The following is a 14706-nucleotide window of genomic DNA, read 5'->3' as shown; positions in this document are numbered from 1 at the left end:
AGCTTGAAATAAGATGGATCAAAGTAGTTTTGGATTATCAATTGGATTCGTTTAGATGACAAATTGATATTGGATGTTGAGCATTTTTGAAATCGTTCTTTGAATCTCGCGCTTTCGTAAGATTTCTAGAATTGTGGAACTTGGTTTTAAGAATAAGTGTTTAGCTATTCTTTTGATCATTTGTGTTTAGCATGTTTAGTGCCTACACTTTAGTTTGCTCTTAATTGCCCCGAATGTTATGATATAGAATCGAATATATAAGATAAATCCTCTTGTTGTCTACGATTGTTTGGAGTAACTTTCATCTCTCTTGTGTAATTTGAAATTTAAACTTTGTCTCTTTTGTTTAAAAATCTTTCTCCAATCAAGAACCTACATTTAAAATGTTTTGTATTTTTAGTGAAGTTAGACAAACTTACCTTCCCTGCGGATCGACACCTTAAATTTCTACACACGAAGCTGTAATCTTGCAGTAAAGTGGTAATATTTGGGTTAATTAATTGAACTTGAGTGCAAAATTATTTTGTTTTGATAGACCTAAAATTACACATCAAGTTTTGGCGCCGTTGCCGGGGAAGGCAATAGGTTGTTTAACTTCTAGTTTGTTAATTTGTGTTTTATTTTATTTGATCTTTCTTTTTATTTTGTAGGTACTTACTTCGTGTTCTTGGGAGTGATAGCCATCTACCACGTCTGGACTTGAAGACGAAGGAGTGTTTATATTAAGTGATATCTTTCTAATTTTTAGTTTAGTGTATACAAATCACACACATTTTATAAGACTAACCCCGAAGTTGTCGAGATGTCTCGCTTTCGGTAGGAGTAGTATATTTGTGTTGTGTTTGGTTTATTTTCTGTTGTGTAGGTATTCTATAAAATCAAAAACAGAAAAACGAAAATCAGTGGATGCAAACCAGATCTAAGGGTACACCGCAATTTGGGTTATTGATATATCATAGAAGAGGACAGAATTCCACTGTGATTGGTACACATCAAGACGTTGAGGGTAGTAGTGATTCAGAAGTTGAGTCTATGGCTGAAGACGACAATAATGTTCCACCACCCATGGGAAGGTTTGGCGACATCCTCAGATCGGGAATTAATCACCCGGGAGAGTTTGCCTATGCACATGATAATGTTAACATCCCACCTCACTACATTAGTTTGGTGAACGGTGGAAATCTTTTCCATGGACGAGATGAAGAAGATCCGATAAGTCATTTGAATGCCTTTTATGAATTGACGAACTCTCATAGACCTCCAAATGTAGAGCATCATCGGATTAAGAGAGCATTATTTCCTTTCTCATTGAGAGAGAAAGCAAGAGAATGGTACGACTCATTACCGGGCTACAACATAGCGACATTTGAGGAGTTGAAATCGAAATTCCTTTTGGAATATAACTCTCCAATGAAGATCGAGAAGTTGAGAGAGGAGATCACTTCATTCCGGCAAAAGTATGATGAGTCATTTGCTGAAGCTTGGAAGAGGTTTACAGATTTGCTAAGGAAATGCCCAAGCCATGGTCTAGCTCCGGGGCATGATCTTTTGAAGTTCTACAAAGGACTCAATAATGAAGGCACGGGATTAGTTACCGCAGGTTCAAGTGGAAACTTAGATGATTTGACACATGATGAAGTGAGAGCCTTATTTCAGAGATTAGCAAACAATCAGAGGAATTGGCATAATCCAAGAAGAGCGGCTGATAAGGCAGGAGATACATTTGGTGCTACCAAGGATGCAGAGAGAGTGACAGCAATAGAGGCCCAATTGGCGGATATAAGCACTCAAATGTCTTCAATGACAAATGCTGTCAAATCTTTTCAATTGACTCCTCAACCTCAAGCAGTGGCTGTGTTGAAGTGTGGTTTGTGCCAAGGTGGACATCATACTGATCAATGTCCAAGTCTTCAAGGACCATCGGTGGAGGACGTGAATTACATTGGTAACAACCGTCAAGGTTTCAACCAAGGTAATCAATATAGCAATCAACAGATTTGGAGACCTCAACAAGGAAACTGGAATCAAGTTGGTTCTAGCAACACTGCAGGAAATCAATGGAGAAGTAATACCCAACCTCCGGGTTTTGAGAAGAAGTCATCACAAGAAGATCAATTGGGACAGATTTTCTCTTTTATGACTAAAAGTCAAAAGGAGAATGAGAATTTCAGAGATAAAACTGTGGAGAAGTTTGGACAACTCGAGGCTACTATGAGGACTCTTGAGACTCAAATTGGGCAGCTTGCTACATCATCTCATACAAGAATTCCTGCAAAACCTCGAATTCACTATGGTAAGGGTGGCATAACTATTAAATGTTTTGGCATGAGTCCACTGAGTATGTTTAAAATACTCGGCCCTGCATGTGTTTCCCTATGTGCAGGTTGAGCGGCGATGGGCGGTCGGTGGTGTTGAGACAGTGAATCGAATAAAATGGATGATTGGAACTTTAAGTGTAGTCGTGTCTTCATACATGGCTCCGCTTTCTCTTGAAATGCTTCCGCTGAATATTTTTGGAAAACTTATTATCTTGGTTGTTTCGAACCTATTTCTTTGTTTTGGAATGTTGGGAAATATTGCGTTTTGTTGGAGTTATGCTAAACCTTTGATTTCTGAGCTTAGTCTATTATATCAAATCTTGATTCTCGTGAGTTAGCCGTTGACTTTTGCCTTGATACTTTATTAAATGCTAGGTTGAATCTCTTTAATGAAACCCTAGTCTACACTTTTGTCACCTTAAGTTCGTCTAGTTAACAGTCGCCGTATTTATTATACCCTAGAAATGTCGGGCTGTTACATAAATGATTATATAATTAATAATGATGGACATGGTTTACTTGCCATCTTCTTCATAAAAATTTGGATACACAAAATGAATATTTACAAAATATTTTATAATTATTCACCTCTTGTCCATTTAACAATGATGATTTAGCCGTTTCTGTTTCGATTAGGCCATCCGCATCCATGTCTCTTATCCGTCTCTTAACCGTCTCATCTCTTAATTATTCATGGGCTCCACTGTACTTTTCAGCTCATCTCTTAACTAAGAGACAACATCTGCATCCCCACATCTCTTAACCATCTCTTAACTATTCATTCAATTTCATTTTTTATTTTTAATTCCAACAAATTCAATTAATAAAAACACACTTCATTAAATAAAATAAAATTTACAATTTAAAAACCTAAAAAATAAAAAATATACATAATTTAAAATCCTAAAAAATTAAAAAATACATAATTATAATACTCTAAATTAAACTATAAAAACTACTCCGCCGGCGAATCATCCCCCAAAGTCAGCGGTGCACCCAAGTTAGATCGATCCCGAATACCAAGTTGAGCTTCAGATGTTTAATTCCGTCCATATGGGCTTCAAATTGGCGAGGATTCATTTTTAAAGTGTCAGCCATCGTGCCGACCGGTACATGGACATTAGGCTGTTGTAGCCCGTGCCAGAGCCCGAGCCCTCGCCCGCCTGGCTTGATTCGCCGCGGCCCCTCTCCCTCCTTCTCCCTCCCTCTCCCTCTCTCCCTCGCTCTCGCCGTCTTCGCCGCCTTGGTCCCTTGCGGCCGACGTCGTGCACCGAAAGAAGACCCCCCTGCATCGTCGGTTGGCGTGCCCTCACGTGAGGTGTTGCCTTCACCGCCATCACTAGACGAGTAGTGGCCACGCGCCGTGTGCTTCGTGCGTTTCGAGCCTGACTCAACACCGCCAGCCACCTTTCAAGGTGGTGGACTTGCGACCAAACATCGACAAACTTGAAATCTTTACCGACGTCGTCTTTGAAGACCCGCAACGCCGCTCTCAGAATGTCAGCTCCACTGGCTCCGCTTTGATAATTCGCTTCTTCTGCCCTGAATATCGCGCTAAATTTTTTGACATCTTTGTCGCATCGGTCCCAATGACTGCGGAGCATCTTCACGTTGCGGGCAAAGGTGTTCTTCGGCCTTCGTGCGTTGTAAACTTCGGTGACTTTTTTCCAAAAACACTTGTTGGTTTGTTGATTCCCGACGACAGGATCGTACGAGACGCTGGTCCAAGCATCGTACAGAGCCAACGTCTCGTTTTGGCTGTATGGATGACGGCTGTCGTCCCCCACAACCTCGTGGTCGCCCTCTTCCTCCTCGGCATTGACGCCGATCCTGACGGAGCCGGAGCCTCCACCTATTGGCCAGTCGGGCAAAGTGCGTTCAGGCGGAAAAAAAATCTCCTGAATTTGGGATAATCCCGGCGATTGCCCGTACCTCTGGGGGAGGGACGATAGTATGCATCCACATCAAAATGTGGTGTTTGGTACGCCGGCGGAGTGGTCGAGGCTTGGGTGCCCGGCGACGAACCGGGAGTACCCAAAAAGTTGTACATGCTCGCCCAATCGTCGAACGAGTTCAAGTCGAACTCGCCGGAGCGCCGCCTGCCGGAGCCGCCGCTGGAGTTTCCATCGCCGGACATTTTTTCAACAATTGGAGAGAAATGAATAGATGAGTGTAGTGAATGGAAGAGGAATGAGAGTAGTGCTTGTGTGTAAAATGGTGAATGAAGTATGAAGTATATTTATAGAATAATAAAAGAAAAGAATTTTTTTTTAAAAAAAATTCAACCGTTTGATGCCAACGGTCATTTGACCGTTTAATTTTTTGTATTTTTTTATTAAATTCGAATTTTTCGAATTTATAAAAAAAAAAAGTATTACGTCATAATTCTGACGCCCGCTCGCGGGCCGGCGAGTGGGCGTCACACCATCCTCCAGCGCGCGCCACGTGGGGCGCACGCGTCATCTCGCCAGTTCGAGGCCGGCCTCGCCGGCACGCATCGCGCGACGAGATGTCTCGTTTCATCGAAACGAGACCGAGACGACATTGCGTCTGCGATGCGGATTCCCTTAACTCTGTAAAGGAGAGATTATTATCTCGTTCATAGATTAAGAATCAATTCTAGAAGCTTCCGAGCTATGCTATAAGTTTGTAATGTAGTCAATTCAACGAAACTGTTGAATATTGATGGTCTACTTTAATTGGACCTTAAGTATTTAGTCTAGTATTGGGCCACACCCAATTGATTAAATGTTGTGGCCCAATGTTTGTGTAATGATGGCCCAACCCGGCTTGATCCATTACTTACCTAGGCTGCAGTGATGTTTGCCACGTGGAGCTTTCACCCGGATCCTGCTTTGTGGCCATTGATATGTGTTGTGTTTGTTAAGTGAGAGGCTGACCTCTCACTTGCCATTATTCGATTATTCTCTCTCTCTCTCACTCCATAACTCTCTGCCTTCTCTCTTCGTTCTCTCTCTCTGGTTTTCAGGCGACTTCGCCGGTGAACTCCTCTGATCTTTGGCATACGCTGATTAATCCTTGTTTTAATGGGTTCTATCGGTTTAGATCTTGAGTTTGGAGACTTTCTCGGTTTCCATTAGAGTGGTGGAAGGATTCTTACTTAGGGTTAGAATCTGGTGAAGTTTGGCGGTCAAGAAGTGAGAACTTGGGAGGATCTTGTGAGTTCCTGGTGATTCTGAGGTGTTCTGATAGTCTGGGTGACATTCGGTGTGGCTAGGGTTTTCTGACCTAGTATTCAAAGGTTTCTCATCGTATGACTTGTGGTAGAAGCGTGTGGGGAGGTCCTTGGCCTAGTGTAGTCACTGTTGTGACCTGAGCCATATCCTTACTGTTCTGTCTTTGTTGCATTTGTTTGTTGTTACTTAGATCCGAAAGGATCTTGTGTTGATTTACTGATCTATCTACTTGAGTGTGCAGGTACTAATTGGGAAAAGACTTGGATTTCAGATTGGTTAAAGTCTGGAATAGTTAGGGCTTCAATTAGGTTTGATACCTGTAATAGTTAGATACCTCAGTGGGTTAGATTACTTGTAATCTTTTATCATCGTTTGTACAAGGCTTGTAACTTCTGAGATTAGTCATCTCAGAGATCAATCAATAAAAGAGGTCCCGGTAATTAGCGAATCCCGAGTGATCTGATCCCTACAGAAACAATAACCATTGCATATATTATTATTTTGAGTATGTTCTGCTTTACTTTCTTTTTCGTGTGTCTTAGTGTTTGTTTTCAAATACTTCAATAGATAATAAATAATCTTCTACTAAGGTAATACAGAAAACATGTGAATATAGGCTCTTGATTTTAGGCATGTGTATATCGTGTTTTCTTTACTGTTGGAGGTAGGAAAAAATGAATCCTATTAACACATAAAAATTAATAATTCTGTGGTTGGATGTGTTAAAAATTGCGTAAATTTAATTATGTTAGAAAGCAATTTGTGAATTTAATTTTGTAGCCTACCGTCTAGCTTGCTTTTATTTATCGCAGTATTATATTTCTATGATTTCTCGAACATGGATAAGGTTTCCAATCTTAAGCATGTTGATAATTATTGTTACACGTTGATATCTTGAGATTGTACTATATACAAATTTATTTCAGAAAAAAACGTATAGCAAGGTTCGATAATTTAAAGTTTTCAAATTTTTATAATCACCATATATATATAAACTAAAAATCTTTTAATTATTAAAAAATAAGTATTTGAATTCGTGTTTAAATTAATTTCCTAGATGGATTAGTTATTGATGACATATACAATCAACTTAATTACTAGTAATATGTAACATGACAATAATATCACAGTTCAACTGAATTAAAATATTAAATTGAACTATTATTTAAATTATGGAACCATGTTTAGATGAAAGTTGTCCTTTGTTGGCCCCACTCGGTGGACGGGGTCGACTTGGACAGAGTTGTACCAAAATTTTATATTCATGGGATTTTCTCAAAGGATAGAGCGGTTTGGTTATCCAAAAGTAATTATGCGAATGATGAATTCAGAACGAAAGCTGAATACCGACATGGCCGATTGTGGGAGGTTGATGGGGTATGTCTTATAAATATATTTTTAATATTTTTATTTTTAGATATTTATGTTTTAACATAATTCTTTTCGGTTGTTTCAAGAATATAAAGATGAAATACCAACGTATTGGCCGAGTTTGAAAAAACCAGAGAGTTTGAAGGCGGCGAAAGAGTTCTTTTTGTACGAATGGGCGAGACACGGATTTCAAACCGGCATGAGTGCACGAATGTATCTCTTTTACGCACTTGCCATTAGAGCTGCAATAACAGATAGTAAGTATTTTATTTGTAGTTTTAGATTGTTAGTTACAATTTATTGTTGTTAGTTTTTAACTTTTGTTTTTCAGATTTCGACATACCCATTGGAGTTCCAATCTCATTGAAAGAAGCGTTCAAGCGCATAAGAGAAGTGATGGGTAAGCTATGGTTATTTGGGAAACCAGTAGGGGCAGAACTGAATCCGGAGATACACATTGGAATTGGTATGATTGATAATGCTCACATGATCAATGACATACGACTACCGTTTTTACGGTCGATGAATGAGAGAAGTAAAGCTGCATTTGTATATACTGGTGCAAAACTGAAAAATGAATCTCCAAAAGCAACAACCATAGATGAACACACTTTAGTGATTTTACCCTAAAAAAAACAGGTATGTATTTTGCTTTAAATGAAATTTCATATACTAATAATTTTTACACTTAATTTATACTGGTTTTATAATACAGATGGAGCAGCTGCTTGCGATTGCGAAAAGTCGAGGTGTCAGTCTCAATGAGAAATTTGCTGTAGTATAGTTTTGTTCATATTTAGGCTATGCACATAATTCTGTTATAGTACTAACTTTTGTTCATATTTAGGCTATGTAGTATAATTTTGTTCATATTTAGGCTATGCACATAATTATGTTATAGTACTAACTTTTGTTCATATTTAGGCTATGCACATAATTCTGTTATAGTACTTACTTTTGTTCATATTTTAGCTATGCACATAATATAGTAAAGGTGTAATGGGTACAATTTGGTGAATTCTGTGTTTTTAATTCTTTTTAAATGTCAACAATATTTTTTATTCCAAAATTTCATTTAATTAAACAATATTGAAACCTGTTCAGAAATTTGAAATTAACAAGGAATGGCTAAAATTTTCATTAAGCATTAAAGGAGGGAAACTATGAGTGCCGATTCAGGATTACAAAAAAAACAGGAGGAAAATATAAAATTCCAATCATTTTCACCTTCCAATGTAAATATTAAACTAATTTCACATTGAAGGCCGTGATGAAGTTTAACATCCAAAAAGAAAGAACTTGGTTGCACAGTTTCTGCTACAACACAGCAACAATGGAACCCTTAGTCATGGAGTTCAAAAGGAGGCAGAGGAGAGTTTCAGAGTAAGTAGGAGCACTGTTGACTGGATTATACAAACATAAAGATAAGCTGAGAATTGACAGAAACAGGGTAAGAGCATCGTCTGTCCTTGAGAAGATGGCTTCTTAACTTGAGGTTAGTAAAAGCTTAGTTTCAAGCAAGGAGCTGAGACCACACACCGTCACTTACCCAAGCTAAAAAGCTGGCTAGAATGAGGTCATGGACCAAGTACAATCTTTTTTCATTATTCAATAATTAACATTATTGTCTTTGCATAAGCAAACTTTTGATGATAACAGGCATCACACATGGATTTGATCATGAAAGGTTTACTGAGTATGACTTGATTACCAGTTAAAACAGCTTGACGAGTGACATTTATCCCAATAGCAAGAATATCAGGATCTTAAGAAAAGAAGTCTTATTGGAAATATTTTTACATTTTCCTCAGCTGCTGGATTCACATTTCCATTTACAGAAAATGCATTACCAAGAATGATAATTTGTTGAACATTTCTAACAAAGTCAGGATCAGATTTTATAGCCTGCACAGACTCAATAGAACTCAGAGAAAAGAAAAGAACAAATGGCCCAAGAAGCAATGCCACTGCTCAATTTGTGCCCCTTCTGGTGGAGGAAAGTTTTGATTTCCCAATCCATCGGTACCATACACAAAATCAGGAATCCGAAGTTTTGTACACTTCGTTACATGAAACGAGTTTTCAAATCGTACCAAAATACAAACTCAATGATTCACATCGCATTTCATTACAAAAGAAATTTAACCAAAACAAAGAAAAGAAGGTGACATATTAGGATTAAACCAATGACAATAATCAGGTAAATAAGCACCTAAGTTCATTACTTCCAAAGAAAAGGAGGAGAGGCATTAGATAAATAAAGCTTTTAGAGACTACTTCATCACCACTCATTATTGCTGCCTGATACTTTTCAGATTTGGTTCCTTTGTTTATTGTTCACTCGGAGGAGTAGAAACAGGACAGATATGGCTTCATGCATCACTAAAATATCATGTAACACATCAATCATGTGGTTATTAGAATTTCCTCTTTATAACTTTTTTTAGAAATCAATTGTATGGAATTAATTTTAGAACATTGCCCCCGTATAAAGAATAGAGTAAGAATTTCTGTGAATAAGTAATAACAAGCACATTCCGAAGCATACTTGTATGCATTATGGGAAAACCACAGATGGGATTGATAATGAGATGGAATAACTAATAGTTTATACAAGCAGGAAAAGAATTTTCATGACACATTCTTGGAATAACTAACTAATCCTATTGGAAAATATTGTTCGAATCCCTAATGTCAAAAACAAAAACAAAAAGATAACAAGCTACGCTAGAATCAAAGGTCTTTCTGCTTCAGTCACATCCTCTTCTTTTCCATAGTTCTCATGCTCAAACTTCTGATGATGAAGTTGAATTATTTAATACTATATATACATGTTACATAACGATATACAGTATTAAATTAATCTTTTATAGTACTATAAAGGATAAGCATCAGGCATTGAAAATGAGCTGGTGAAAATAATAAAAAGGAAATTAACCTTGAAATTCAATTGAGTTGAACAAAGCTCTCAAAAAATGGAATCATCATTGGCCTATTCCTGAAACCAGCCGAGGACCAATCGATACCAAGATGCTTCAACTCTCCAGTGGCACGATCAAACATCACTAGCTCGTCTGTCGCGCTTGCAAGATACAATAGCTTGCCATCCTGTGAAAACCATACCGGAAGTTGAACACCACGAATATGGAAAATAGATTCTCTTGTCCACAATCCATTGCTCATAATCCAAAGCTCATATTTCAAAGGTACAGAATCTTCATATAGATTATCTTCATCAAACCAGCATGCAAGAGCACTTAACAACCCTTTATACTCCAGAAAATAATAATGGTCAGGGCGATCAGGTGAGGGTAAAGGAGAGGGTAAACTGGATAAAGTTTCGGTAGAAAAGTCAAACGAAAGGATAAAACCAGACTGTCCTTTTAGACTTGCTCTACAATAAAAAACCCCATCTATGCATGCTCCATTGGATTCCTCACCACAATCGAAGTCAGGGCATGGTATTCTCTTCCAGGAATTAAGTTTGAGTGAATACAATTCAATGTGATAAATCACATCAAGTAAATACCCTCTTTCATCTTTGATATAAGCCGAAACAATATTCAGCACTTTATAATCTTCAAATTTATGGTCATACCACAGTCCAGTTGAGTTAAGAGAATGTCTAATGCGAGGATTGAATTCCACTAATGGCTTAGGCAATATTTTATACCCACCCGTTGTTGGGTTCCAAAGAGCTTGACTACCCAATATTCTATCATAAAAATGAAAGAGGCCATTACAACTAGCCGTAGTGAAGTAATATTCTTGTTCAGATAGAAAAGTGGGGATATGTATGAAATACTTGGGTGAGAGGGTGCCATCCTCTTCAAGGGAATATGCAACAAAATAAATATCAGGAATACAATCAGAATAATTGACAAAAATGTCAGGCTTAGGCTTAGGCTTAGGCTTAGGGCATATGTCTAGTTGTAAGCATGATGCACATTTTGTCTCAGATACTTCGGGATCAGGTTTATCAGAGTAACCTACAAAGTAAAAATGGAAACATTATGCATTTGAATTTTCCACATTTTTACCTCTTTTAATCATATATATGGAGTATGTATGAAGATTAAAAAAGGAGAAATATAGTACTATAAAAAAAAACTTTGTAAATACCAATCCAGCGATTTCTATCCAATTGATTTCCATTGTTCCTCCTCAAAGGCGGTGCACCATCGATTCTCGTATTATCCATTATAACTTCTGCTTCCGCCGTATCAACCATCCCAGCTTCCACCGTATCATTCATCATAGCTTCCACCATATCATTCATCATAGCTTCCGACTCTCTAACAAAGTTTAAAAATTTCACGCATTTAAACAAATACTACAAACAAGTCAGATATAGTATTAAAATGAAAATAGATGTTTTCTCAACTGCTAATCTGCAGAAATAACTTACAAAGACAAAGCGTCGAGGTTGAGGATAAGGCTGATTTTAGACAAAGTATTGTCTTCATCATCTTCTTGTTTCACCTGATCCTAAGTAGAATCATATAATAATTAATTACTCACAACTTTAAACAATTTGAATGAAGGATAAGCATAATGAATTGATCATAATGAGTTGATGAGAATAATCAAAAGGAAATTTACCTCCTCAAGACATGAAACTCCAAAGATCTCAACCATCTTTGGACATCTCATAGGGCTATTGACACTGAGATACTTCAACTTTCCGGTGGCACAATCAAACAACACTAGCTCATGACGAAGGCTTTCAAAATACAACAGCATACCGTCCTGTGAGAACCATATCGGCCTCTCCATGCCAGGAATATGAAAAACCATTTCATCTCTTGTCCACAATCCATCTCTCATAATCCAAAATTGATACTTCCTAGTCGCATGATCGTCATATTTCCAAGGTACAGAATCTTCATTGTCCGAGAATACAAGAGCACTTAATAACCCTTTATACTCTAGAATGTAACTACGCTTGTGAAACCAACCATCTGGCAAGGGTAGTCTGGAAAAAGTTTCAGTAGAAATGTCGAAAGAAAGGATAGCTTCGTACATTGCATGGTAAAAAGTCCCGGATACGCAAGCCGCGCTACTTCGATCACAAGATTGAGTCCAATGTTGTGAACTGCTGTATTCATAATCTTTGCATTCTATCTTCTTCCAAGAATTAGTTTTGAGTGAATACAATTTGATGTGATGAGCGGAATGATCTTGATAGCTTGAATCGTATTCCAAACGAGTATGAAAAAGATTCACCACTTTGCAATCTTGCAATGTATGGTCATACCACATCCCACTTGCTTCATGATAGCAAGCAGTGCAAGGTGGGGGTTCGAACCAGCAAGGTGGGGGTTCCGAATACGGCTTGGGGAGGATCTTATACTCACTAGTCCGATTCGGACCATGATAATCAAATAGAGCATTACAGCTAGTCATGAAGTAGAAATGTTTCATTTGAAAAGAGGAAGGATTTAAGTTATCTTTGTTTGATGTGTTAATGCTTCCATCTTTTTCAAGGTAATATGCACTAAAATCTCCACACTCACACAGATCATTCATCATACCTTCCAACTCTCTAACAAAATAGATGTTTTCGAAATAATGTACCAAGAACTGGAGGCTTTCTTTCTGATTTTATGATTAAATATAGTGGATGTGGGCTTATATATATACTACGGGAGGGAAAGATATTCTTTAATTTATGAAAATAAATGCAATTAAATAGGACAATTTTATAAGCACGCCTCTAGCAATATAAGCAAAACAGAATAAATCAGTCGATCACAACTTATCTTTACCTTCGGATTTTGTACCTATCATATTTGAATAATCAATACAAATATTAACTGAATTAACTCCTATTGACCAAATATTTGAATAATTAATTTTAAAATTACATGTTTGAATAGTTATTAATCGAAAACATAATAATGATTATATTATTGTAATTCATAATTTTAAAAATCACTTTAAGATTTTATAAATAATAGCTTCTTTTTTTCATTTTTTCCCTCTTTTGTTCGTATGTACTATACCAAGACAAAGAATGGATAGACACACTGTAAATAAAAAGTTTGGAAATACCAATCCAGCGATTTCTATCCAATTGATTTCCATTGTTCCTCCTCAAAGGCGGTGCACCGTCGATTCTCATATAATCATCCTAACTTCCTCTGAATTAACCGTCGCAGCTTCCGATTCTCTAACAAAGTTCAAAATTTTAACGCATTTAAACAAAACAAGCAGTAAGAAATGTTAATATGCAGAAAACTTACGAATTACGAAGAAGTCGAAGAAGAGGCGTCGCCGATTTTAGGTGTTGAGGTTTCTTTCTGGTTTTACCCAAAAACTAAAATCAAGTCGAAAACAAAATACTCCGAATAATACGTTATATTCAAATAAATAATCGGCAAAATATTATCTATCTCTAATTGATCCAACAATTAAAGTATGGAGTACTTTTTAATTATTAATAATGATTAAAATATAATCAATAATTCTAAAATTATATTAAGATTTGTTCCTAAAGTTATTAATTATGAACACGTTTTACAATTATTGGTACTTCTTATTATAAAATTTTTAAGAGATTATAATTAAAATTGATAGGATAAAAATTGGGTTGCAGATGAAATTTGTTGAAAATAAAAATTGGGTTGCAAATTGCGAGACCCCGTTCGGCTAGCAGCAAACTATACAAATTCAAAGCATAACATGTAACTTTGTTTGAATCGTTTTTTGGTTTGGGATGAGTTTTTTTTTGGGTAAATCATGTATTTTTTTAAATTTAAACATGTATGCTTTTTAAAAAAAATAATTGTTGCATTTATTCGTGTCGAAATTTTAATTCCATAAATTGCATATTTGTGAATTTGTGAATTTTTATTATTGTGGATGTCTGTCGGGATGTTCTTGGGGATGTCCGCTACTGTGCAGTGAGATGTCCTTAGAGCATCATTAACGCAGGCGGGCCGGGCCGCAAATCGCGAGTCCCGGCCCGAGAACAGCGTTGGAGGGGAGAGCGGCACGGCTCGGGACTGCGTCCCTGGGCCGCTCCCGGGGTCCGGCCCAGCTCGGCGTTATACGGCGTGGGACGTGCCGCAATACGGCCTGGCCGGCGTTGGAGGTGAGCTATTTCCGTCCCGGGCCCCAATTTCTGGAGGAAGAAGAGGGAGGGGGAGGAAGAAGAGGGAGGAAGAGGGCGATGGAGCCTCTCAATTTATGATTTTTTTTTGCATTTGGAATAGGAAGAAGAGGGATGGGGAGAGGAAGAAGAGGGGGCGACGAGCCTCAAATTCTGTTTTTCGTTGCATTTTTTTTCGCATTTTGAATAAGAAGAGGGGCGAGAGGAAGATGAATAATAGTAAATAAAAAAAATTTGCATTTTTTTGTTGTTCTAATTTTTAATTTTTTTTGTTTATAATTTATTAATTTTGAATTAAAAATAATTTTTTCGATTTTAATTGTTCAACGTATTCTATTTTACGAGTAAGATAGGTTGTAGTTGTGAATAATGTAAATGAATAGTTGTGGCCCGAGTTGTGGCATGCGGTGTTAATGGAGTTGTAGCCTGGAACCCCTAATTTGAGGGAATGATGACGTGGAGGGGACTTGCGGCCCAAATCCGGGACGGGGTTAAGGATGCTCTTATGACATAGCAGTGCAGTGGGAGGTCCTTATGATATGACATGAGGTGTTTTTGGAAAGTCCGCCTAGACATCTGCACCACTGTGGATGCTTATAAAAAATGATATTTTTTATAAGACATAAAGTTACCATGTACATATAATTAAAATCAAAATAAGAATCAAACAAAATAATGGAATGAAATATAATAAATAAAAATAATA

General features: G+C 37.3%; 2 protein-coding genes and 1 non-coding gene across 6 annotated transcripts; 1 reads left to right on the top strand and 2 right to left on the bottom strand.

Annotated features, from left to right (window-relative positions):
* Nucleotides 1-1032: 1032 nt before the first annotated feature.
* Nucleotides 1033-5795, top strand: LOC148933839 (uncharacterized). The gene is made up of 3 exons (XM_089061771.1): nucleotides 1033-2293; nucleotides 5420-5508; nucleotides 5757-5795. The coding sequence occupies exons 1-3, from the start codon at nucleotides 1033-1035 to the stop codon at nucleotides 5793-5795; spliced, it is 1389 nt and encodes a 462-aa protein (XP_088917897.1).
* Nucleotides 1423-1529, bottom strand: LOC125185756 (small nucleolar RNA R71). Its single transcript, XR_007170257.2, has one exon. It is a non-coding gene; the product is annotated as a small nucleolar RNA R71 (small nucleolar RNA).
* Nucleotides 5796-9443: 3648 nt separating the features above from the next.
* Nucleotides 9444-13284, bottom strand: LOC125223341 (uncharacterized). 4 transcript variants are annotated; one of them, XM_048126451.2, is made up of 6 exons: nucleotides 13132-13284; nucleotides 11489-13058; nucleotides 11295-11374; nucleotides 11009-11181; nucleotides 9825-10875; nucleotides 9444-9707 (listed from the first exon to the last, which is right to left on the bottom strand). In XM_048126451.2, the coding sequence occupies exons 2-5, from the start codon at nucleotides 12416-12418 to the stop codon at nucleotides 9833-9835; spliced, it is 2226 nt and encodes a 741-aa protein (XP_047982408.1). In that variant the 5' UTR covers nucleotides 12419-13058; nucleotides 13132-13284; the 3' UTR covers nucleotides 9444-9707; nucleotides 9825-9832. The 4 variants fall into 4 exon arrangements, with proteins under 4 accessions (XP_047982408.1, XP_047982407.1, XP_047982409.1 ...); XM_048126450.2 differs by having other exon boundaries at nucleotides 9444-9680; XM_048126452.2 differs by having other exon boundaries at nucleotides 9444-9680; nucleotides 11295-11368.
* Nucleotides 13285-14706: the final 1422 nt, after the last annotated feature.

Source organism: Salvia hispanica, chromosome 1 (genome assembly GCF_029641045.1).
Source record: "Salvia hispanica isolate PSC_SH4W2 chromosome 1, Shi_PSC_v1, whole genome shotgun sequence".
Classification (NCBI taxonomy): Eukaryota; Viridiplantae; Streptophyta; class Magnoliopsida; order Lamiales; family Lamiaceae; genus Salvia; species Salvia hispanica.
The sequence above is the reverse complement of the archived record's forward strand: the minus strand, read 5'-3'. Positions and strand labels throughout refer to the sequence as shown.

Excerpts from the sequence above, each read along its gene's own strand:
- LOC125223341 (XM_048126451.2), bottom strand. The coding sequence starts at position 12,418 with ATGATGAATGATCTGTGTGAGTGTGGAGATTTTAGTGCATATTACCTT. Across the intron at positions 11,375-11,488 it reads GAGTTTCATGTCTTGAGGAG|GATCAGGTGAAACAAGAAGA; the intron begins GTAAATTTCCTT and ends GATTCTACTTAG. Across the intron at positions 11,182-11,294 it reads AACCTCGACGCTTTGTCTTT|AGAGTCGGAAGCTATGATGA; the intron begins GTAAGTTATTTC and ends AAACTTTGTTAG.
- LOC148933839 (XM_089061771.1), top strand. The coding sequence starts at position 1,033 with ATGGCTGAAGACGACAATAATGTTCCACCACCCATGGGAAGGTTTGGC. Across the intron at positions 2,294-5,419 it reads AAAACCTCGAATTCACTATG|AGTGGTGGAAGGATTCTTAC; the intron begins GTAAGGGTGGCA and ends GGTTTCCATTAG. Across the intron at positions 5,509-5,756 it reads GAGGATCTTGTGAGTTCCTG|GTACTAATTGGGAAAAGACT; the intron begins GTGATTCTGAGG and ends TTGAGTGTGCAG.